Below are 26,020 nucleotides of genomic sequence, written 5' to 3'. Positions count from 1 at the left end.
TCTTTAAAAACATTTCAGATGTGTCTGTTCCATTGATTCTTCATTCTGGCCCTACTCTCAGTTAATTCCCTGCAGCAATGCCTCATTAAAAACAAAGGAAGCAGTTCTTTATTTAAGGTCAGTGCAAATCCTACAGGAAGAAAGCCCATATTTAATCTAGGTCCCAAATGTCATATCAGACATTTCAGTGTCTATCATTTGTGTTTATTTTTCTACATGCCATCAGAATGATAGGCTAGATGCTCAAACTGTTATCTCTGCAAGCTCTCTCCAAGAAAAAGTGTTTGAATTCTACTCTTTATTACAGTCAAACGATTGTCACCCAGAATAGGACAGCATCTACCTAACCATGTTCCCAAAAAAGATGCCCTTTGCATTTTTTAGAAGGTAAACCAATGGAAGGACTGCTCTTGCTAAGTATTATATGCAGAGACGGCTATGACTACTCTAATGCGTACAGAAATAACAATATGTCTAAATCCATAGTCTTCTTAAATAGCCAAGATTAAACTTGCAGTAGTGAATGTTGAACTCTGTGACAGTTAGTGGCATGGGCTTTCTTCCTTTTTGCCTTTAAGAAGGATCAAAGCAAAGGGCTTTACATGGATGTTGTCCCACAGAGTTGTACTCAGCCACGTTCTATTGATAGGACAGCTCTTTCCAGATTGCAGTGGAGTCTTAAATTCTCACTTATATTCAGAGGACAGAAAGGCTGAAGGGTTCTTAATGTGCTTCTTATTACATGCCACATCCCTCAGTGATGATGCCTTTTAAGGTTGTGTTGTCCACTTGACTACTTAAACAGTCTACAACCCCACAAAGTGCACAGGGAAAGGTAAGAAAATAAAATAAGAAGAAAAGTGGCCTTTAAAGGTGCCTGATAGGTTCCAGTTCCTCTCTTCTGTCAGCTGGGACACATCTGCAGTTAGGTGTATGTTGATAGCAAAGCTATAGCCATATTGCAGTTGGGAGGTGTGATTTTAAGCTGAATAGATGTACCCAAGCCAGATCTAATGATTAGCAATGAAGATTCAAAAGCCCAGGTGTCAGCTGCCCTAGTAATTCAGTGTGATCTCTCGCTGGCTTGGACAGCCCATGCTGAAGCCCAAGCTGTTACATGCTCACTGCTCTCATTAATAATTAGTCTCAAGTAAAGATAACTAAGGTATTCACTCATGTTGCAGTCGGAACTCCTAAACAATAACGAACAAGACTAAATCTGTAGTTCAGCTGCAGAACTTGAAAAAGTCTTTTGCAGCCAGATCATTTTGTAGTCCGTGTTGCCATGAAGCTCCAACATCGCCTATAGTGGCACAGCACAGAGAGGCACAGAGACAGAACAAGTGCCCGCTGATGGGTGTGCGGCAGGGCAGCTGTATGCGCCAGCACTGCCACGTGGAAATTCACCCATCAAACTGTGCCTTAACGCACCAGCATCCACCTCAGCTCTGAAGCTAGCCCGCTGTAACGCTTGCTCTTTGGAGTGCTTTAAGGGGACAAATTGTCAAAGACTGTGCAAAGATTGATAATTGCTGCAGAGCCTTGTCATGACTCATGCATTAATAGCTCACCGCTTGATGACTTCTCATGCTCTTACAGAAAGATGCCAAATAGCATATGAACAACACCATGGGATAGGAAGTTCACCCTCTTTCCAGTATTCATAGCTGATAAAACCTTCCTAAAGGCTTTCATTAAGTACTTTTCAAAATGGATTATGAATCCACCCCTGCTCAGCACTGCAGCATGGAGCAGTCACCTGATGCACAAAATAAGTTATCTTGCCAGGAAATCTGCTGGACTAATGCTGCCGTCCTAAGCAGCTCAATCTTTAATCTGATTTATTTGTTTCTTGTTTCAGGCAAGCCACTGTAACAGAAATGTTCAGTAAAGGCTGCTAAGCCGCTTGGCGTGTCTATAAAACTCGGGCATGTTAACTGTTCTCTTGTTCTTCCCAATTTGCCAGGGTCCTGCTCACCTGCATTTAAGAGGGACTTCAATGTGTTTGTACTATTATGGTATTGCACAGATCAGCTTGTAGTTACTGTTTTATTTTCCTAGTTGAGCTAGGTAAACAAAGACTTTATATGGATTACTTTTATGAGGAAAGTAAATCTTTATAAGCAAAAATTCAAAGAGAAGCTGTAACTCCCTTTCTTCGGAACCACCTGCGCACTGTGTATTTAATCCTATTTCTGTTGTTATTGGATTTGTTGGATATATTTTATAAATTAGGAGATCCATAGGGATGCAATCCACACAGAGAACGTGACCCAGCAGGATTTTTGGCCAACTATTGTAATAGGAGCAGGATCAAACCAAGCCTGTCATCCTGTAGCATTTACAAACACCTTCTCTGAGACCAAGAGACAAATAATAATCAAAAATCGATTAAAAGTAAGTGACATGTTGTGAGGAATTTATACCTAGTTTGGATTTAAACTGCAATTTTTAGAAGGAAAGAAAGTTATCGAGAAAACACTTTGTATGCCCAATCTGAACACAAACTTGAAATTATCCAGCTGCTGAAAGTCATTGTTGTTTCTCTGAAAAACATGGGTGGATCAATTCCAGAGAAGGAAGCAACTACTGAGAATAACAGTATAGAAATAACATAACACCCACGGTTGACCCATCCACAAAGATCATCTACTGTATTTAAATTACAATAGGTTTTTGAGGGGCATTTGTTAAAAAATCTGCACCAAATTTCATGTCAAAAAAACCCAGTTGAAACTGAACTGGAGTCAAAGAGCAGTGGAAACATAGCTGCCTGGGGACTGCCCACAGTCAGACTGCAGAAGTGCTGGTCACTGGGTTAATGACACAGTGAAACCCTTTTGTAGTACGGGAAAAGAAAATCCATTAGAAAAACCTACAGAGACATCTAGCTCTATTACCTAACATCTGCAGTTGTCTGCTTTACAGTGCTATATTATGAAGATAAGCAGGCATGATAAAAATGTTATAATAACCTTTAAAAATGGGAGACTGGAAATACAATGCTGTTTTTACTTGCAAAGTGGTTCTCATGCAAGTGTCCCTGGGAGATGTTTTATAATAAAGTTTGAATGAAATACAATAAAAATCAAATCAAAGCTCATTCACTGTATATCAAACAGAACAGCTCAGGTTTCAGTTGGTTTTCAAGCCAGGAAGAGAATTTACTTGATGAATTTCTACTGCTGCTCAGAATTTAAAAAAAAAAAAAAAAGAGACAATAGCTCAAAAGGTAATTTTCTAACAGTTTGGACTTAAAAGCTGATGTTGCCAAGAGATGAAAAGTGAAAGATGCAAAAAATTATTATTCAGCAAGCTGCAGATATCCATAAAATAAGCAGATTTCAGTTCTATTCCAGGATCAAAAGCATAATTTTGCATGTACAGAAGTTTCTTTTCAAGTATGCATATGATACTGCATGCAAAAACATTAATGTATTACATGTTTTATTGTCATGAAAACCCTATGCAATTACAAGCCAAGCTCAGCCCCCACTTAGCGTGCACCACAACAGTACACGTTCGTGAACAAATGAAGAGTGCCACTATGTCATGGTGTGCATGCAGGACGTTATTCAAACCCAATACCCAAACATTGATTCATAAAACAACGGCCCATGCAGATGCAGAAGTCCAATATCCATGCTGTTATTTCTTTGACTGCTATCAGAACATTCCAGCTGGATTAATGGTAGCCAGCATCATTTAAGATTTGATGACTCGAAAACCTGAGAGCCTCCTCTTATTGCTACTTTTCCATTCCCAAACACAGGTCAAATGTGTTTTTAGCATGAAAGGTATATTTGCTAATGCCTCATAAACTTCTAAATGAAATTAATGCTCTGTGCCAAAAGCTGTCTCTGCAAAGGTGTACAGGCTCTCTCAGAAGGTTAATAGCAATGATTTCTAGTCCTGGCCAACTTCCACATGGTCATTGTTACCATCAAGCTGGCAGTGATTTTTATGTAAATAAGTCCATTATCAAAACTATATGTATCTGGTTACTAGACTATAGGCATTAGGGGAAATTGGCACCAATGTTTCCAAGACAAGAACTTTTTTCCTTAATGTTCCAAACACAGTTGTTAGGGTTATTTTCCTCTAAACAATGGCTCCAGGTCAATAGTTTGATGATTAAAGAACAGACCATATAAGCAAAAACTAGTTCTTAACCCCTAGAAATACGAACATGTTTGGATTTGTTAGTTCTATTATAATTTTTTTACAGAATCCAGTTAGATAAGCCACAGTAAAACAAGTCGGGCACGAAAAATAACCATTCTGTGGGGACTTTTTTGCATTAAAAAAAAAGGCAGGAAGAGAACACGTGTGAAGCATTTAGAAGTTAAAGAGAGACTTTAACCTTCTATTAGCTGTGGGCCTTTTTGTCTTGCTGAAACATTCACCTGTTCATTCACCATGAACTGGTATAATTTGCAGGCAGTCAGCTGAGAAGCAGCCATTATCAATCTAGTCTGGAGTTCTGTGGCCAGCAGTAGCCAACACTGCATCCCTCGGGGAAGAATGCAAAACCTCTTCATTCTTCTTGCATATGTTTCAACCGCTCATATTGCATGTACTGACAGTGGCAAGTATCTGTCTGACCTTGCTGGCTGATCCGCATAAGTTTTACCCTAATTTGTCCCCCCTCATGGCACATTTTAGCAAACAGAAGGGAGCTTTATTACAGAGCTTTTTCTGAATCAATAGCACTGCTATCGTTGCACAACTACATGTTACATTTTGTTTCTGCTTGAAATATTGAGGCTTAACTTGAAGATACAGGATGAAATGCTGGCCCTGTTGAAGTGTTGTTGTCCTTTGACAGGATCAGGCTTTAGCCACTGCCCTTTTACATTACACAAGTATGTGTTATATAGAAGGTCTATCTTATCAGGGCCAGAAATCAGGATCCCAGTTATTGAGAAAGCCCTGCTGTAATACTGCCAGCTAAGAGCATGGCTGATTAAAGTTACAGTATTATAAAGTATTTTAGATACCTTATTAAGTATTGCCATAAATGCACGTAATAAAGTGATGTTCCAGGAGCGCCTGGGTGAACAAATTGGAGAAATAGGGATGTGAGTCATAACAGGAGATCAGGATTCAAAACATTTCATGCAAAGCAGTACAAAGACATTCAGTTAACCTCTCATGTCCTGATACTGATGTTAGAAATTCTTTTATGCATTGCAATATTGGACTTATGCCTGGTGGAGAAGCTAAGCATACTTCTTTTGATGTAACTAGGGCAACTCTATTTAATCAGTGGTATAGGTATCTCGTTTTAGATATCTAAATTGGATTTTTTTTGCAAATACCCACAGTTATGAAACAGCCCATGACCTTCAGGACAGGATAAAATTTTGCATTTCTTACCCATCTGGACTTAGGAGAGATTAATTTCATGCCTTATATAACTTGCAGGTTTCATCTTTTAGAATGCATCTCTTCAACTGGAAATCAGCTGGGCTAGAAAGAATGTACATTATTTTAAAGCCCCTTCTATTGAGGAATCGCAGGGTTTGATTGGCTAGAAAAAAATTAATTCACTCATTTCTTTGTTTCTATTAGACAGAAAGAACTTTTCATGCAGCATCTCCCATTGGCCTGTACCTTTCATTGCCCTGTAACAAAGTTCAAATCTGTGTATGAAAATTTTATCCCATGGTCCTTCAACCAGAAATGTGGCTCTCAACATCTCCCCATTACAGAAGATTCCTGTCTGCCTTTTCACAGAACCGTTTAGATTGGAAAAGACCTTTAAGATCATTGACTCCAACCAATAACCTCGCACTGCCAAGCCCTCCACTAACCATGTCCCCAGGTGCCACACCTACACGTCTTTTAAATACCTGCAGGGGTGGTGACTCCACCACCTCCCTGGGCAGCCTGTTCCAGTGCTTGACAGCCCTTTTGGTGAAGGAATCTTTCCTAATAGCCAATCTAAACCTCCCCTGGCACAACTTGAGGCCATTTCCTCTCATCCTGTCACTTGTTACCTGGGAGAAGAGACAGACCCCACCTCACCCCAGCCTCCTTTCAGGCAGTTGCAGAGAGCGATAAGGTCCCCCCGGAGCCTCCTTCTTCTCCTGGCTGAACAACCCCAGTTCCCCCAGCAGCTCCTCATACAACTGGTGCTCCAGCCCCTTCCCCAGCTCCGTTGCCCATCTCTGGGCCTCTGGTGCTCCAGCACCTCAGTGTCTGCCTTGTTGTGTGGGGCCCAGAACTGAGTGCAGCATTCGAGGTGCAGCCTCCCCAGCGCCGAGTGCAGGGGGACGGTCGCTGCCCTAGTTCTGTTGGCCACACTGTTTCTGATACAAGCCAGAATGCTGTTGGCCCTCTTGGCCACCTGGGCACACTGCTGGCTCATATCCAGTCTACCACTGACCAACATCCCCAGGTCCTTTTCTGCCAGACACTCTTTCACAAGCCTGTAGCACTGTGCAGGGTTGTCGTGCCCCCAGTGCAGGACCTGGCACTCAGCCTTGCTCAACCTCATACCATTGGCCTCAGCCCATCGGCCCAGCCTGCCCAGACCCCTCTGCAGAGCCTCCTGTCCTCCAGCAGATCAACAATCCCCCCCAGCTTGGTGTTGTCTGCAAACTTACTGAGGGTGCACTCGATCCCCTCGTCCAGGTCATTGACAAAGATATTAAACAGGACTGGCCCCAGCACTGAGCCCTGGTGAACACCACTTGTGACAGGCATGCTGGCACGCTACTTGAGGTTCCTCAGGCAAGCTGGGAGGTTATCTCCCGAGTACAGACTGAAAGGGAAACTTCAGCTCTGTTGAAATCAATGAAGTTTGGCTGTTGGCCTTAGCAGAGCAGTTAAGTCTTTTTTAGGTTAACAACATAGTAAACAATTTATTTTAGAAATGTTGTCTGCTCAGGGTTACCTGAAGGTCATCCTTATGTCCATGCTTACCTGCCATTGACCATGAGCATTCTCTTGTGACCTCAAATGTTTCATGCATGCTACCACCTCCAGAGCCCATCCCTCTGGGTAGATAAATTGGTAAGGACATCTGACAAACAACTGTCAAACTGCCTGACAGACAGCATGGGGGTGGCAGGCAAAGGGGAGGTAAAGCATGACAGAGTTGTGGTCGTTCCCTGGAATACAGGTACGGATGCTACAGCTGAGCATGACTGCAGGGAGCTCCCCACGGGCTGATCTTTTTGGGGAGCTACGCTGAAGCGAAAGAATACCTAACAGTATACCTATACTATGCAGAGAAAGAGATTATAGTGATTTCCTGAAGTATCGCAGACCTGAGCACTGTGGGGCACCGCACTGGGATCTATTTGCAGGAAGCTCCTTGCAGGGCTGTGGACTGTATCTATATTATATTTGGCACAAGGGCTTCTGGTCCTGAATGGGATCCTTGGGCAGTGATGCACTATAACAATTAAATAATGATAGTAATAAAACTTGCCTACCCAGTAGTGTACATTTCATGCAAGGTGAGATGGCATCATAAGTAAAGCAGTTCTTCCACCTTGTGGTGAGCCAAACCGCTGCTGGAGGAGTTTGTACATCAAAAATCAGACTGCATGCAAACACTATTAAACAGAGCCAGCACACAAAGGGCTATTGCTAGCACAGGACCTCTCTTGCAGACCGATGCTACAAATATTCACTAGCCCTGTTTTGTAAGGTCTTGTTTGTGTCAATGTTTGTGTGCATGTGTACACTTATACACGTGTGTATAAACGAATAGTTTTGTAATGCCCTCTAGCGATCCCAGCCCACAGATGCTAGGAGACGTGGTGTAACAACAGCTGGTGTGTCTCTTTTATCTTCCTTGGTTAAAAAAGGCCTTTATTCAATGCAACGTGCAAGCTTTGACACCCTGATAAAATGTACCGGTGTGGGAACAGAGTGTGAGCACATCACAGACATGGAAAATGTGATCTCTTTAAAAAGTGATTGCAGCCAGTTTCTGCAAGCAATGCCATAGAACTAGAACCATTTGGCGGCAGTGAAAAACTAATCTGTGCTTCTCTCCTCATTTCTACTCTCTGTCTCTATTTTCCGCTTTTTACCTCCGGCTATTGAGGCAATCATATAGTCTTTGTTGTGTGCATCGGGGCACAATTCAACACAACTGGGTCCAGCATCTACAGTCAGTTGCCACAGAGTAAAGCCCAATTTCAAAAGCAGTAATTAAATGTCAACTTTGTACTAATGCAATAGAGGTATATTGAGATATATAATTTTGTAGTACATGTTTTACATTTAGACAACCTTTAGTCTTTATGGGTGGAATTCATCTCTTCTAACATCAGATGTGTAAAATACAGGTATCTGGTCTGAAGTGGTCACCTTAGTTCCCTCTATAATCGATACAGATAGATACTTCTGGAGGATAATTCGTGTAATCTGAAAACAGATGTGTAAGATAGGTAGAGTGAGTATTTCTCCAGGTGTCTCCTTCTGCCTTCATTGATCACAGAGTCTAGACAACTACCTAGACTAAAAGCAGATGAGCCATTTAGAGATAGGTAAATCCATATTAATCTTTCTAACATACCAGTGATCTGGCATAGTGATGTTATCAGCACCTCTCACAATAGTTTGCCTTATTTTAATAAATCCAGCAGATTCTGGCATTTCATCAGAGGCTGCTGCCACCCCTCCCCTGGATCACTGCTGGCGGTCCCTTGCCCAGACTTCCACAAAACCACGGCGAGGCCTTCGCTCTTTTCCACCTGTTGGCGCAGGTAAGCCAGGCACAGCACCTACATTAGTAAGTCAAAAAGATCTTATCAACAAACCTCTGCAAGATAGCTTGGCAGCTGGGAAGCCGTTGCTTTATCTCTAATTAGAAATGGGTGGGTTAAAATCACTTTTGATAAACCAGATGTTTTGAAATAAGCTGCTCTGGACAAGAGCTATGCACAAGAATAACTAAAACATTCTCAGACCCATTGGCAGATGTCTTCAGTAATTCCTAGAGATTTCTCTAATTACATATTATTGCTATTTATATTATTAGAATATTATTATATTATATAATTATATTATATTATATTATAATAATATATAATAATATTTAAAATTATTTAATTATTTAATTGTTATAAATAATAATTCTCTAATACAGTAATTCCATAAGATCTCTACTAGCTAAAACATGCACCCCCTGACGTAACTCCCAACCTCACCGCCGCGGCCCTGCCCCGGGGCCGGGCCTACCCCTCATTAAGATGGCTGCCAGGGCGAGCAAGACTACAACTCCCAGAAATCCGTGCGCCACTCCGCCATCTGATTGGTTTCCTAGACCCTCGGGGAGCCAATAAGCGTCGGGGTCCCCCCGCCCTTCTTGGGGGTGCGGGTTGCTCTGGCAGTAATGCATGACGGGAGTTGTAGGCTCCTTGCCCTGGGGGCAGCGGAGGGCGGCGGTAGCCGGGGCGGCCTACAGCGCCTGCGCGGCGGCGGTGGGGCCCGGCGGGCCCGGCGCGTGGCAGGAAGCGGAAGGGGGCGGCCGGGCTCTATCCCTGACGTGTCTCTCCGAGGCAGCTGCCGCCGCCGCTCGCTCTTGCCTCCCGTCCGGCGGCCGCCATGGGCAGTGAGTACCGGGGCGCCTCGGCCGGGCGGCGGCGGGCGGGAGGGGACGGGAGCGGCGTCTTCGCGGAGTGCGCGACGGCCAAGGTGCCGCGGCTCGGCCACCGGCTCCTTTTTCGCAGGCGCCTGGGGATGGGCCCTCCTCAGGGGCGGCGCGGCGGCCCGTTCCCCGCGTTCCCCTCCCCCGCGCTCCCCTCCCGGGCGGCGGGGAGCCCCTCTGAGGCGCCGGGGCCCCATGGCCCTGGGGGCTGCCCGCCGGCGGCGGCACTCCCGCCGTGGTCAGTCCTGCGCCCATTTCCCTTCTCTTGTACAGCAGCTCCCTCTGGGTTATCCGCCCCCCCATCTCGCGGTGAAGGACCCGTGTCCTGGTGATGGCAGATGTCCCTAGGGAAGGGACCTGGCGCTGCCATGCCCGGCGGCCGGGCCGCTCGCTTGGCGGGCACAGCCAGCCCCAGGCCCGGGTGTGCTTATGCCGTGAGGAGACAGGGAGCGACGGGTAGTCAGGCTGGCGATTGCTCACAACGCTTCCAATTGCCAGAGTAAACTATAAACAGTGATCTGAAGTCTGGAGGTAACCTGGGTGAATGGCAGTCTTCAGTCTGCTACTTCGAGAAAGAGCTGCTTGAAAAATCATCTTAGTCAATTGGAATAGTATTGTAGATGTAGGGGAGAATCGCGATTTGCTTCAAGTTTAAAACCACAATCCAGTGTAACTTCAGACAATTAATCGTTTGAAATGAAGTAAATAATTTTTATGGGCTGGTTTTAAAGTGTTACAAAACTGCCACTGAAGTTGCTGCCTTCTACAGAAAAGTGGAAAGCCACCAGTAGTTTCAGGTCTTCTGCATCGTCATACACTTTTTAGTTCAGATCAGCCCAAAATATAGGTGCAGTCTGAGATTCATCTTAAGAAGTTAAGCATTAACTCTGTTCAAAATCAGATCTCTGCTCGTAGGAGAACTTGTGACTTTGCAGATACCCTCTTCTTTTGTATGCTTAAAGACTCAGACTTTTCAGATCAAAGGCTATGTCCTTTTGACTAGGAGGAGATCATTGCGTGAGGTGTTTTGTAAAGTAACTTGAATTGTTGCTTATGACAGCATGAAGGAATTCTTAAGCTGTATGGCCTAAAAGTATTGTATTTCAGGTGGTGTATTTCTCAAATACCAGGTTAGGGGTGAAGCTATTATTAAATAAAAGTTCAAAGGTATTGGTAAACTCATGCAAAACAATGGCAAGGCGTTTTTTGCACTGTCAGTGTACTTAGTAAAATGGGAAAACTCTTGACTTTTTTCTTTTTGTTTCCAGTCCATGCTGTACTTACACAGAGATTCAGCTAGTATGGTATATTTAGAACAGATAAGAACTTTTTAAAAAATCAAAACAATGATATACGTTTGTCCTTAACTGAGACTTTTAATATGTAAAGTACATGTCCAAATTCAGTTTTACTTGAGCTTTTCCCAGTGTTTGTTGTATTTGTGTGTTCACTTTGTCTTTTTAACTAATTTCCATACAGTAAAATTTCTTGAAGTAATCAAGCCCTTCTGTGTTATCTTACCTGAAATCCAAAAGCCAGAACGGAAGGTAAGTTAATACAATTTTATTCACAGGTTTGTATTTGTGTAATATAAAATGTTTACAGCTTAGTTTGCATTTGTGGGATTAGGATTTTATTTTTTTTCCTCTTCGGAGAATGGCAGCTTTAGGCAAAATTGTTTTTAGTGCAGGGCTTGTCTAGCACACCCTGTATTGTGGGTATTGTGGATACGGTTGTACAAGAATATATTTGCTGGTAAATGCAGTTGTGCAGTTGTGGTTATGCCACAGCAGTGAAATGTTGAAAGCAGTATATACCAGAGTGTAAACTATAATAGTTTAAAATAGCAACTTGAAAATCTTTGCTTCTTCAGTTCTAATCTGAGGTTATTTGCTAAGATACGCCTCTCTCTTTTTTTTTTTTTTTTTTTTCTCACCACAGGCTCTTTCTTAGAAAGATACAAGACTCATTTCTGTGAAAATACTAGAATTACTTTCCATTGACATAAGCTTGTCTATTTGGGTTAAAGTTTCAATAAAGCTTTGACGTTTTCCTTGGCCTTACATAGTATAAAAGGGATGAACAGTGAGTTATTTTCTTTAGGATGTCCTGTACTTTGTCCCTCATGAGAAAATCAAGTGTGCTTTAGCTACTATGAAAGTTTGCCTGATTGACTAGATCTGGTTATCTTGACAGCTTTATCATCTTTGGTTGCTGGTTTTTGGTTTTGTTTTTTTCCTTTAGATTCAGTTTAAGGAAAAGGTACTATGGACAGCTATCACACTCTTCATCTTCTTAGTATGCTGCCAGGTATGTTTCTTTCTCTTCTTTTTAAGGAAGAGCTAAAATGTTTAAAGGATATTATGAAGTCTCTAATCCATTTTTCCTCTGTTGGTTGGAAATGCAGATTCCCTTGTTCGGTATCATGTCATCAGACTCTGCAGATCCTTTCTACTGGATGAGAGTGATTTTGGCGTCAAATAGAGGTATGGCCAGTCTTTCAGGAGGGTGGGGTTTTTATAGCTTGAATCAAAACATCTTTGGACGTGTTCTTACGTTGCACTCCAACAACGAAAATATCTGAAGTAGAGGGGGATAAGTCATTTTATGTATTATGTAAAATCATAATCCAGGGTGGCATTGGGAAAGGCATAACTTTGTGGACAAAATGAGTTTATGGTTGGCTGTGTGCAATGTTATATGTACAAAAATCAAGGAGCATTTTGGAGTGAAAAGGATTAGGGAAGAATTACCTGTATTGCTGCTGTTGCTGTCTTTTGTATATATTTCAGGTGGTTTATGTTTCAAACCATATTACATGAGTGTTGTTTTCTGGGTGACATCTTTGAGTCTGTCTCACAGAAGACTAAAATTCATGATAATTTATTTATAAAGTTTATAAAATAGTTTATGTTTTTATATATATGTAGGGTTTATATATATAGTTTATATAGTATATATAGTTTAGATTATAAAAATAGTTTATAAAAAAAGCCTCTACATTTTCTTGTAGAGGGAGTGGTGACAGTTTCTTGAATTCACTTTGTCATTATATATCATTTGAGCTATTTATTAGTTTATATCATAATGAGATGTGCCCATATGCATGCATGCAGCTTGGTGTACTCCTGAAAAAAGTTTGGGTTTTCCTGTTTAAAATTACAGATAATTAAGTGACTCATTGTCAAAGGCAGAAAGCAAATTCCTATCTTGTCCTGGTTTCAGCTGGGATAGAGCTAAGTTTCTTCTTAGTAGCTGATACTAAATCCAAAACACAGCATTGTATGAGAATAATGTTGATAACATACTGATGTTCTAGTTGTTGCTAAGTAGCGCTTATCCTAAATAACGGACTTTTCAAGTTTCCCATGCTCTGCCAATGAGTGGCTGCCTAAAAAACCAAGAGGGAGCATAGCCAGGACAGCTGACCCGAACTAGCCAAAGGGATATTCCAAACCATAGAACGTCATGCTCAGTATATAAACTGGGGGGAGTTGGCTGGGGGCCACCCATGGCTGCTCGGGAACTGGCTGGACATTGGTCAGCAAGTGGTGAGCAATTGTGTTGTGCATCACTTGGTTGGTTTTTTTTTTTTTCTTTTTGGGTTTTATTCCTTTCTCTCCCTCTCTCTTCTTTTCATTACAGTTATTGTTATTGTTGCTATTGTAATATTGTGTGTTGAGGTAAGAACAAATTAATAATTGAAATACAAATTTTACCTTTTTCCCCCATTCTCCTCCTCATCCCACTGGGGGTGGGGGGAGTGAGCGAGTGGCTGTGTGGTACTTAGTTGCCAGCTGCGGTTAAACCACAACACTTGTTTGATGCGGAGTAAATCTGTTCTGGATAACAACAGTCTTTTTCAGTGAATGTGTTTTTTAAAAGGTACTAAGGAATATCACATTACTCATCAGACTGACTTTTAACAAGCTTCTGCTATTTAAACCTTTTACATTTGTGGAGGTTTGGAGTTTTATATTTTCTCCATCATGGCATAAAGGGTGGAAAAAAGCAGTTTTGAAGTTCAGAGGTGCCTGGGTATGGTACACCCCATTATTTTCTTTTGTTGCTCTTCCTGTGTCCGTCAGGTACATTGATGGAGCTGGGGATTTCACCTATTGTCACTTCTGGGCTCATCATGCAGCTCTTGGCAGGTGCTAAGATAATTGAAGTTGGTGACACCCCAAAGGACAGAGCTCTCTTCAATGGAGCACAGAAATGTGAGTAACAGCTGATATTCAAGGCTGATGTTCTAGAGTATCTAAACTTAACAAACAGAAAGTGTAAACTTACTGTGTGATGAATGTTCAAGTCGGGTACATGGGTTTCTCTCATGCTGTGTGTTCATGTTGTGCCACAGGTTTCTGTCTTTAATCAGCCTTTTACTGTCTGCTTTCTGGCTTGTTAGCTGTTTAGCTTCAGAAAGGTTTGAAAAGGAAAAATATCTGCGATTGGCACTGCTGCTGTAATCTCACCAGTTAAATTAAGTAATACGTAGACTGTGGGGACTGAACTTTTCAACTGTGTTGGACAGTGTTAACCTAGAAAAGTTACTATTAGGGTGTTTGTTCTAGTTGTTTCTACCTTGCAGTATCAAGCATGGCTTGTTCTCAGCAATAAGAGATCTCTGTGCTCAGTTGATAAATGGCTTTTAGAAAAATTTGAGTGTTCTTTAGCTATTTGATGCTGTATTGCACTATTTACTGATCTGTTCACTGGGAAAACAATTCATAAATTGCTACAGTAATATCATAACACCCTCAGTTTTCAATATCTAAAGCAACCTTCAGTGAAGTGTCTGTGTGTATTTGTATTTTTAGTGCCAGATTTCAGACAAACACCTTACCTTTGAATTTAAACATCCTGTGACAATGTATTCCTTCCCAGTTTTCTCTACAAAGAGAAAGTGGTTTGTATTTCTCTAATTGCCCACTGACCTAGATGTCCAGAACAAATATGTACTTTTTTCTTCTTATTCTACAGTGTTTGGAATGATCATTACCATTGGACAGTCTATTGTCTATGTAATGACTGGGATGTATGGAGACCCATCTGAGATGGGTGCTGGTATCTGCTTGCTTATCACGATTCAGGTGATTTCTAGTCCTCTCTTGCTTTCCCTCTGAAAGAGTCAAAAAGTCCACCTTACGGACTGCCTGCCCAACATGCAGAGATTGAAGTGTGCCTGCTTCCTCATTCATATATATATATATACACACACACACACCTTCCTTCTCTTTTAATACAAGTTACTTTTTTAACAAAATTTAAGAAAGGATGGGACTAATGCTGTATTTCTTTCTTTACTGTAGCTATTTGTTGCTGGATTGATAGTTCTGCTCTTGGATGAACTCCTGCAGAAAGGATATGGTCTCGGTTCTGGCATCTCTCTCTTCATTGCTACCAATATCTGTGAGACTATTGTGTGGAAAGCATTCAGCCCCACTACAGTGAACACAGGACGAGGTAATATGGCATAGTCTGTTTTCGTTACAAAATTTTTGTACAAAAAAGGCAAAATCTATTTTTTGCAGTATGTCAACTTAAATGGCAAACGCTGCTGCTAGCATCTTGGCTGTGTAATTGCCATGTAGTGAATCTTGTTAATACAGCAAGTGCTCCTACACAAGGTGCAACTACAAAGACATTTCTCTTTAATTTTGTAGTGTCTTTCAAGATATTTCCTGAACTTGAATTTCTTACGGTGCCTCCATTAAAACTCAATAATGGTAGACTGCCATTGTATTATGGTTGCTTCCCAGCTTACTGACAAATATCATCTGTTTCTTTCTGCACCTTGCATTTTTTTTTACTCTTTGCCCCAAAGACCTTATTCTCCGAATGTTACAGAAGGTGATTTTGTTTGGTGCTGTATAATAGAAAACATAACTGAGGTTATCGTATTTTCTGTAATGCAAACAATAACTTGTGTGTCACTGTGAATGATACTAGAAAGCATGCTGCCTCTCATCCAATTTTTTTGTTTGTTTATTTGGTGGGGAGGAGGAAAGGGGTAAAGACCTTAGTGAATGTCAGTATTTCTGGAGACCAATAAAATTATCTCATTTGATCTTTGGGTTATGATTTAGTTTCTAGGCCACTACAGGGAGATTTAAAAAACAAATTTTGGACATACTGTAGCTGATATGAAGGATGGCAGTAGGAAAAGTCTGACAGCATGCTCTAGATGCAAGAGACTTGGAGATATATCCCATTCTGAATCCTCTAGTTCAGAAATATACCTAATGGGACAAAGCACTGAAGTTGGGAGATAATCACAGCACACCTAACTTGGTTTTTCTTTTCCTTTCCAAGGCATGGAATTTGAGGGAGCCATCATTGCTCTGTTCCATCTTCTGGCTACTCGTACAGACAAAGTCAGAGCTCTTCGTGAGGCTTTTTACCGTCAGAATCTCCCCAACCTTATGAACCTGATTGCCACCATCTTTGTCTTCGCTATTGTAATTTATTTCCAGGTCAGTTGGAATAACGAGGCCTGTGAAACTGTTGATATGGAAGTAGATCTGTAATCTGCTTCCTTCTATGAGAAATTGTATTTTCACTTTCTAGTGCCTTCAGAAGACTCATTTTTGTACCTGCAACGTTTGAATGTTCATTTAACACTAGCTTCTCTTAATCTTACTGTAGCCACATAATAGACTTCAGACCAACTTTGGTCACTGAAAAAAACCCCACATATGAACATGCATGTGCAGTATTGTCTAACCCAAATGCTCTTGCTTTTTACTGGAAAATACTCTGAAGTCTTCAAGCCTGTATGTCTCTTACTGTTTGTTGCAGCAAACTGCTGATGAATATAGAAGGTTTTAATGTTTCTTTTCCGGGACACTATGTTCAGTCTTCTTGAAACTTTAGATTTCTTCTGATGTCTGTGGCTTTCCATGCCTTCTTATATGTGTGTGTTTAGACAGCCCTGCCGGCTTCCAGGCCATTTGCAGAAGTGTTCACATGGATAGCCTTATGGGTAGAGTATGTGTAGTTGCACAAAATGATTGCAGGGGTTTTTTTCTGTTGCTGTCAAGGAATTGCAGTTGCATTTATGACCTGTGGTATGGGTTCATGCCAGTTGTAATGGGGGACTTTCTTTTGAAAACTTTTCAGGGCTTCAGAGTGGATCTTCCTATCAAATCTGCTCGCTACCGTGGCCAGTACAACACCTACCCTATCAAGCTGTTCTATACCTCCAACATTCCCATTATTCTTCAGTCTGCCCTGGTGTCAAACTTGTATGTCATCTCCCAGATGCTTTCTGCTCGCTTCAGTGGCAACTTACTGGTTAGCCTGCTGGGCACTTGGTCTGTGAGTATTCCTTCTAATCTTGCATACAGCTTTATAAGACCACCATTAAAATGCATGGTTAAAGAGATGGTCTCTAAATATTAAGGCACACTTCTACAGGTGGTCATGTACACTGAAATTAGCCATTTGTTTAATGGTAGAGTATGAGACCAGCTGTCTTGAGTGTAGATGTTAGGTCTCCATTTAACTTTTACCTTGGACTGTTCTTTGCTGTCCTAGGTATTTTTGCTCTTCATTATTGTATTCGATTTCCACTTTAGAAACTGCTTGTCATAGTAAAGTTGAATCTCTGTGTGCTGCTGTACTGGTAATGATACACAGTGATATGAAGGTGATATAAATCCAGACATAGCCTAATGGCTAAGAAATAGTGAGGTCACCTAAGTTACTAAAGAAAAGGTGACTTCTTTCTTCTAGGACACGTCATCTGGAGGCCCTGCTCGTGCTTACCCAGTTGGTGGACTTTGTTATTATCTGTCACCTCCAGAGTCCTTTTCTTCAGTGTTAGAAGACCCTGTACATGCAGTTGTTTATATTGTATTTATGCTGGGCTCCTGTGCTTTCTTCTCCAAGACATGGATTGAAGTCTCTGGCTCCTCTGCCAAAGATGTAAGTTTTAAAATGACAAATTGTGTAAGCTTACGTGATGAGAACAAATGGGCTGTTGTAGGAATAAGACTGACTGTCTTCTGAAATAGCTATTTTGCTGGTAATCTTGGTAATATTTATTGTTTGTATTGACAGTGACTGTGTCTTTTTTTGTAAGTGGGGAGGATGGGGGCAGAATGGGGGTAACTTTTTCCCCGTTTTCTTTACTGCTTTTTCAAGAACAGCGGCAACAAAATTGCTTTCATTGGCATTAGGAAACTTTCAGCATTCCTGTGTAACATCTCATCAGTGCGAGGGCAGGCGAGGTAACAGGAAAGGTAGAAACTTTCTGTGCCAAGTAACAGATGCACTGTGTACAAGGCAGCTGCCACTTAACTTCCAGGTAAAGCTTGAATACCCATGCCTGGCATAGAGAATTCTTAACTTCTTTTGGGGGAAGATTAACTAGAGGTTGTTATTTTTAATTTGAGAGCACTGATAACAGAGAATATAGTGCAGCGCATTAATGTACCTGAGCCTAGCTTCTCAAAATTTCCATTTGCTACAGGATATTTGATATTCAGCAACTGTATCATTCTGAAATTGGAATTGGAAAACAAGATGGAAAATAGTTGTCATCGTGGTATGTTTGTATTGTGTGGTTTTGGGTAGGAAATCAAGCTTGGCAGCCATATGGAATAGCTTAATCCATTCTTTAACAAATATGTAATAGTTGCACAGTTACTGTAACAGCGTGAGCACTCTCTCATTTTGGACTTGAATTTAGCTGCTTGTCAGGCATGCAGGGAGGCACTCACAGCCATGTATAGCCAGATTTTTATTTCAGTATAAACCAATGTACAGCTTTTAACACTTTAATATACTTTCCTTATACTGAATAAAATTATTTTAATTTCACGTAAACAAGGCCATATAAAAATTGGTGAATCATTACTTAAATGTTCACTATATGGTGGAGGACTGGTAGCTTAATCATCTGAAAGTGTGTTTTCTCAGTACATTAGATTCAGTGACAAGCACCTTTAGAAGGTCCCTTGCTAGAGTTTGTTACCCTTCGTTTTTAGTGAAATGTTTGCAGGGCTATATATTGTAACCCTGTGCAATTGCAGAAACCCAGTTTAAGAATAATGTCCCAAGAAGGCATTCTTTTAAATGTACGGTTTTTAATATGGCCCCACAAGCTGTTTCCCACATTCATTTGGACTAACTGAAACGGTGTGGATGCTTTATAGGATTGTTTTGCTAACATCTACTAAACACTAATCAGGAGAAGGGTAGGTGGCAGAACAGGAACTGAATGGTGTGTATGAAAGCCTACCAATTTCCAGAGTTTCCTTGTCTAGGTAGGACTAGAATTATCCAAAAAGCTTTGTGTAATTGAGAGTGTGGAAAAGTGCCTGTGACTGCAACCTATCTGAAGTTAAAATACTGGATATTTTAAACTCAGATGAATAATATAAAAACCAAAACAATACCAAAAAACACCTAAACACACCACCATTTACTGAAATGTCTTGCTTCCGTTTTCCTTCCCGTAGTACTGAGTTCCATGGCCTTGGCAAATAATGCTAAACTTACTTGCTCCATTCCTTGATTGAATACAGGTTGCCAAACAATTGAAAGAACAACAAATGGTAATGCGAGGCCACAGAGAAACTTCGATGGTACATGAACTAAACAGGTGAGCTACACATTTCACAGGCTGTTTATGCAAGGTGTTATGGGGGAAAACACATGGCAAACTTTTCTTTGACTTCCATTTTCTAGATTCTAGAACAACATTCTTTCAGCTTCATAACGTGCGTGAGACGCAGAATATTGTCTCGTTAATGGAAGGGTGGTACAGTACAGCATATTCTCGCCTTACAGCTAAGAGAATATGCCTTAAGTTCTGGGGGTTGTATTTTCCTGTTCTTACTACTTTTATAGGATAGCTAATAATGAGCATTTGAATTTACTTCACTACTTCAACCTGATGCACAAGTTGGTTTTTTTTACTGTAATTTTTAATGTGTTACGTCTTGAGTACTGTTTTCATGCAGACCTTGCTTCTAAAACAAGTAGTTACTTAAATCTACAAGGTGCAGAGGTAGGCAGGGGTCAGCCTCTAGGTTTTCTAACTGCAGAGTAGGACCTATTCATCCTTCATGTTACAGAAAAGTTATCTTAACTTTAGATTTCAGTCGTCTGCAAATGAGTTGAAGAGCTAGTAACCATAAGCTTAATCTGTGTGCTTGATGGTAGACTGCAATACCTTCTCTTCTTAGCTTAGCATTTTTTTTCCCCTCAAATTGGGTTCAGCTTTTTATTTCCTTACCTGGTATACTGGCACTATTGCACACTTCTTACCTTGTATTGTGGACCCAGGAGAGAAGGGAGTATTCTGCTATTGACTCTTTTCCTTTCATCTAGTTTCATTCTTGGTTTTTTACCTACCTGGTTAGATTATCTCTGTAGTGTTCTTTCTGTTCTTGGTGGGATTGGTTTTCTACAAAAAAATCTGCCTCTTAATTTAGACACTTCCCTTAGATCCCATATGCCACTAACCCTAGAATATTTGTTAGTATCCTGAGCAAACCTGGCACCTTTTCTATTCTCATTTTGTGTTTTACAGGTACATCCCGACAGCTGCTGCGTTTGGTGGTCTCTGTATTGGCGCCCTCTCTGTGTTGGCAGACTTCCTTGGGGCAATTGGGTCTGGAACTGGAATTTTGCTTGCTGTCACTATCATTTATCAGTACTTTGAAATTTTTGTAAAGGAACAGAGTGAAGTTGGCAGTATGGGAGCTCTTCTTTTCTAAACCTAGCTTCTCATGGACCCAGGAAAGAGGGGAGGAACATTCTCAAATATAGCCAGTCAGGTGAAAAGAAGTAAAATAAACTTGATAATGCCATTCTATAGGAACACATATTTTAATAATGTTTCCAAAGCGCATTCCCTTATGTTCAAACTTTTCTAGCGTACTGTTTGCATTTTATAAATTGATGAGGAAATATGTACAAAATATTTTTTTTTTAAGAAAGTTGTTTGTTAATTATGTATTAGGAGAATCAGCTTTCTGATTTGGATTTAGTTCAATGACTCTTGAAATTTTTTTGGAGCCCCTTTCAAATTTAGTATACCTGAAGCTTTTACAGGTTTTAATAAATGTTTGTTAAATGAATGTTTGGAAGGGATTTTTTTCCATTTAACTTGTTTTTGCAGCTCCTTTGCAATGGTGGTCAGAAAAATCTCTCCCTCTGATGCTCAAGTTCCATAATTACAGTTACAAGCACAAACAGTGTTTAATATGTTCAGGTTTGTGTTTGGGGTTGTTTTTTCAGTATGGCAGATTTGGAAGGCAGTTGTTTCTTTTTACTAAATGATATCTCTAACTCCAAATGTTTTGTCTTGTAATCACTGCGCTAGACCTTGTCAGATGTTGAATATTGGCTTGAGACTGTTGTCAAGTTTCTGTATAAGGTGGGAATGTGTTCTTTCCCACCACCCCTCCTCTATAAGCAGAAAACTCAGGTCAATCTAGATTCTGCCAGAGTCTGTGCCTAAGAGTTGCAACTTCAAAACTTGGTCATACTGGCAGCTTTGTAAAACATTCTAATTAGTTTTCATTGCCATTAGTGGTAGTTCTGATGCTAGCTGAAAGAAATGGACGTTATGGCTGCTTAGATGCAAATCTGCTTGTGCTCTTTGCTAAAGCTAAGTTTCATTGATATAATTAATTCTGGTCTTGTAGCAATCGGGATGTTATCTGACTACTCATACCTAGTGAATTTTGAGTCTCATTGCCACAAAGGAGTGTGAAAAGAATGTGTGCTACTTGTCTATTTCTATAGGCCTAGATATGAGACCCTTGTCAGATAACTCTTGTAAGTTGCTTATGTGGAAGCCTTTTCCATCCTATAATGTCATTGATTCGAATGGTGCATAGAAAAGTACCTTTTCAGAAGGCATTGGGACTCCTGTTTTTGAAGATCACGCCTTCAAATTGGAGAAGTTACATTATTGGCTTTAATGGACCAGAATAATACTTAATTTTCCATTTTAATTTAGGTTGTCAGTACTAATCAGGTGCCTAGGACCAAATGCAAATATCTGTCTACGAGTCTTGTAAATACACTTTTCCTCAATCAGTATTGGACGACATGGAAACCAGAATGAGGAGTTATAATATTGGAATGTTTCTCTACACTGCATCAACATGCCTTCTGTGCATTTTGGCATGTTCGGCTAACAGTATATGAATTTCTGTTTCTGCTTGGCGTGTCGGGACTCTTACATACCCAAGGAGCACGGATGACATCCAGAAGCCCTTGTTAATGCACTGAGCTCAAATACCAAATGTGTGAGAAATCTGCAAATTCGGGATGAGATACACCTATCAATCAAAGCGAAACTCCTGGGGTGAGGATCACGATTGGGAAAGGGACAAAAAGTATTAGGATAAAGTACCCGTGAAATGCTCGCTACCAACCATTCACTATTACTTCACACTGTGTTCAATAATTTTCCTGTCTTTTATAGAAAGTACTAGCATGCCACAGCACCATTTTGATGTGAAATAAGGGACGGTTAATAAGTGACTTTCAAAAGAGAGGGAAGGAGCGTGGTATGGTTCTTCTGCTTTGGGGATTTTGTTGTTGCTGGTTTTTTTTCCAGGAAGCCCAATACAAATTTTATTTTGAAATAAAAAGGACTCCACTTTTGGGCCCACAGCTCTGGCTGGGCTGGAGCTGTACTTGTATTTTTGGTCATATCTGTTTGAACCGGTTGCAGTTTAGACCATTAGCTCTTCAGTGTCTAAGCAGCACTTGTTCTATGCATCTGTACTTTTGTTGTCTAGTGGTGAAGTCTTTGTTATCAAGCAGCTATGTCCTCAAAGCAGGACCTGCTGGTCATACAGTGGACGTTCACAAAAAAGAAATAATACCTAAACAATCTGCTTTATAAAGAAATAAAGTACATCTTTGGAGCTAATGTTTGGCTTTTGGTGCTTTGAATACTGTTAAGGTTCTAACACTTGTTAAGTAACGTTGCCTGCCTACAAGACTCTGAGTGATCCCTCTCAGAACAGCTTGTTTAAGAGTGTCAGTGTAAAATAAAGACTAATTGTGTGTACTCCAAGGTCTTCTCTCAACAATAGGTTGCCAAAATAACAGAACCTTACCCATTCCTCTGGGCTTTCCTGTTCCAGAAGAATTGTAATTCAGAAGGCATTTCACAGGCAAATAGTGGGAGAGTGAGGTAATGATGCATCAGTTTTAACAAAAACTGTGTTTCCACATGAAATGCGTGCCAGTCTTTTTGTAGCATGACTTTAGTAACAGGAATTAATTGAAACAACACAACTCAAAGCTCATGATACTCCTAGTATTGTTTTGCCCTCTGAGTTTTTAAACTTAACTTGGAGTAAGGAAAAAAAACAAATTTCCTCCTGACTAGAAATACCCTAGTACTTAAAAGCAAATTTATGTAAAATACTGGTACTGGGTGCAAGAACTTTGTCCAAGATGCTGGTTGTGTATGAACAGCATTAGTCGTTCTAAACAGCAGTGTGATTTCTCCCTTGCTCTTTTACGTTCCCTCGGGAAACTTGCCTTAATAACTGTGGTTGCTGTAGGAATATTGTGTTGTTGCACGTATGATCAGAGAAGTAATTGAAGTCACTGTAGATGAGTTATCAGCAAGACAGCTAGGTGAAATACCAACACCGAGGCAAAGTCTGAGATCCTCTTTCTGCTGGTAGCATTTCAGTGCAAAATTATTCACACAGCCTCTTACACGCTCTCGATTTCACGTGAAAGCTTGTGCCACAGCACTGAAGTGCCGAGTGTTTGATTTTGTCCCCATCACCATTATTCATGAGGCCTTAAAAATCATCTGGTTTATTTCTAGTTCACTAATTCCTAGGGCCTATCTCCATATAATTTTGAGATGGTAAACAGAGAGACTTTTTTTTTTTTTTCTTAATTCCTTGAACGTTTTGTTTGTTGTTGGATATTTTTTGTTGTTGTTTAAAAACAAATTCCCTTTGGCTGCAACTGTAAAGGTTGTTGCCTTACTCCAAAACATTTCATGGCTCTGCTCCATCGATTTCTTCTGGGGATAACCCTGTCCCTGTACCGTAAACAGTCTGTGATTTGTGAAATAGATTTCTCAGCCAGCTTTCAGTAAAGGAGGAAGCCGAGTGGCCTAGTAACTGCTTTTCCTAATTATTCTCTCTTACAGCGAGCTTTAGGCAGCCTTCAATTTGATCACCACTTTGGGGAGTTGTGTGCAGGCTTTTGTAAGCTGCTGTTTGCTTACCGACGTCCTCAATCAGCCCTCGCTGCCTGGAATACTAAAGCTGCCTCCTGATGCCCAGCCGGGTGCTGAGCGGCCGTTCGAGCCCTGGTTATCACGAGCAGAGTGCTTTCAGGGAAGGTGTGCAGGAGAGGGACACCGATGACATTTCTGAAACTCTGTTTTGCTCGGTACGCAGCCTCCGGCAGCTCTCCCGCACGGACCCCCAGCCTCCGCCCGGCGAGGTCAGGGTTTGCACTGCGGCCAGGGCCGGCGGCGCTGCTGGCTCCCTCCCAGCGGCACCGGGAGACGTGCAGGTGTTCAAACAATGCCTGCTTGTTGTGGGGGGCCTGGCTCTGGGAAACGCAGCCCCCCCCCAGCTTCGCCAGCCCTTCCCGAGGATGGCTGCTGGCACACGGAGGGGAGCGCTCGCCCGCCGGGTGGCAATGTTACGCTGCGATTCGAGGCACCGGGTTCAAGGCAACTTGGGTCGGTGAAGTGCTGTTAAACCTGCTCCCAGTGCACGTTCTTCCCTTTGCTGCGGTGCTGGTGGCTGTCACAACGTCAAAACTCGGGAACAGAGTTAGCCAGTACTTATTGCACGGTATCGTATTGTATTCTTAGAACTGGCACCAGCACTGAGGCTGTTTGAAGCCGAAATGCTGAAAATGATCGCCTTCTGTTGGAGAGTTTATAATAATTAGAGTATTTTCTAGTATTCTTCAAGCACGCTAGGTGTCAAGGGGCAGTTGCTGTTACAGCCACTTAGTCGTCTGCGTATGGCTACAGGATTTAAGCCTAGACTGAGGCAGTTTATGGGACTGGAAGGAAGACCAAAAAAAAGAAGCATTTAAAAACAAAATCAACATCCTAAGCCGGGGACCTAATTAGTCAGCTAGACTTTAAGCTGCCGTTTTATAATATGTGACTGGATGGATCGGCTAAAATGGGAGCTCTTCTGTGGGCCAGGTTCTAGCAATCCTCTGGCTATTGCTAAGGTGATGCTAGCCAAGCTGGCAGCGCTTGGCAGAAAGGAAATACCCTGACAATTGGCACCTCCTTTGGCAGTTGTATCAGAGGGGCCAGAGACTGAATGAGCACAGACATGATACGCTTTGTCATCGCAGAGTGGGCTGTCAAGGTCAGAGATGGGATGTCTGCTCTGAGACATTTTTTTTGTTGGAGAACAGGAAGACTGGGCCAGTCAATTTTCCAGCAATACGAATACCTGAGAGCTTGAAACAGAGGGAACAAATAGAACAGTTAGGATATACATTTTTAAAAAGCTGTTTCAGACATTTTTTCGTATTGCTTTGGAGAAAATCCGGATACATGGCACATATAAAATCCCAGATTCCCCTTCTTATATGTTAAGTCTAAAGAGGATGATTCTAAAAATGGTGTGAGCAGTGTTGGGGGAATATTAGCTATCTGAAATCTGAGATGAGTATTATCCACTTTAATCTTCAGCACGTCTTTAGCCATTTGATGTTCTTACAGCTCTGATGTGTCTCTTCCGCCTGCCTGTGGTGTGAAGCTTTAGAAAAGAAGGCAGCTGCAGACATAAGGGAGAAGGAAACAGTAAGCAGAACGTTTTGCGTGATTAACTTCACTATGGAAGTGTGAATTTTCTATTTGTTTAAATAGCTTTATCTTTTGGCAATGCAAGACCAAGGAATTGTTGCTGCTGCTGGATTCCCAAGGGCTGCAGAACTATGCCTAATGCATCTAGAGCAAGGGCTTGCCTGCCGTGACCACAACTGTAGTCATTTACACAACGATGTGGGATTGCAGCGCTCAGCTGCAGCCAGTAACCGGTGGGTGTGTGGTGAGAGGCCAGAGCTCCATGAAGGAATTCTGGGAAGAAGCAACCAAGGCGGTGAGGACACGTATCCTTTTGAAGCCAGGATGTACTCAACGTGAGTGTATCTAAGAATGCTCTTGAGCTCCAGGATTTTGATGATTGCTGGCAACAAATCGTGAGCGTGCTGTGCTGATGGGGGTGGTGATTAAATATTGCAAAGGGGTAGCTGCCTACTACATCTCCCCAGTAAAAGGAAAGCCCAGAATACCTGGGTACTATAGAAACTGATGTTTTGTTTAACCTTGGTATCCCAGCCTGACCTGGTGTTCCCTTTTCACTATACAAAGTTTTCTTAATATTGTACAGATGCAGAAGCTTGTAAGATAGGGAAGCG

At 41.5% G+C, this 26,020-nt stretch overlaps 1 protein-coding gene across 1 annotated transcript; it reads left to right on the top strand.

Annotated features, from left to right (window-relative positions):
* Nucleotides 1–9,460: 9,460 nt before the first annotated feature.
* Nucleotides 9,461–22,517, top strand: SEC61A1 (SEC61 translocon subunit alpha 1). Its single transcript, XM_037384981.1, has 12 exons — nt 9,461–9,577; nt 11,093–11,160; nt 11,858–11,923; nt 12,021–12,099; nt 13,702–13,833; nt 14,597–14,706; nt 14,926–15,079; nt 15,929–16,089; nt 16,736–16,933; nt 17,351–17,542; nt 19,147–19,223; nt 20,157–22,517. The coding sequence occupies exons 1-12, from the start codon at nt 9,571–9,573 to the stop codon at nt 20,341–20,343; spliced, it is 1,431 nt and encodes a 476-aa protein (XP_037240878.1). The 5' UTR covers nt 9,461–9,570; the 3' UTR covers nt 20,344–22,517.
* Nucleotides 22,518–26,020: the final 3,503 nt, after the last annotated feature.

Source organism: Falco rusticolus, chromosome 4 (genome assembly GCF_015220075.1).
Source record: "Falco rusticolus isolate bFalRus1 chromosome 4, bFalRus1.pri, whole genome shotgun sequence".
NCBI lineage: Eukaryota > Metazoa > Chordata > Aves > Falconiformes > Falconidae > Falco > Falco rusticolus.
The sequence above is the reverse complement of the archived record's forward strand: the minus strand, read 5'-3'. Positions and strand labels throughout refer to the sequence as shown.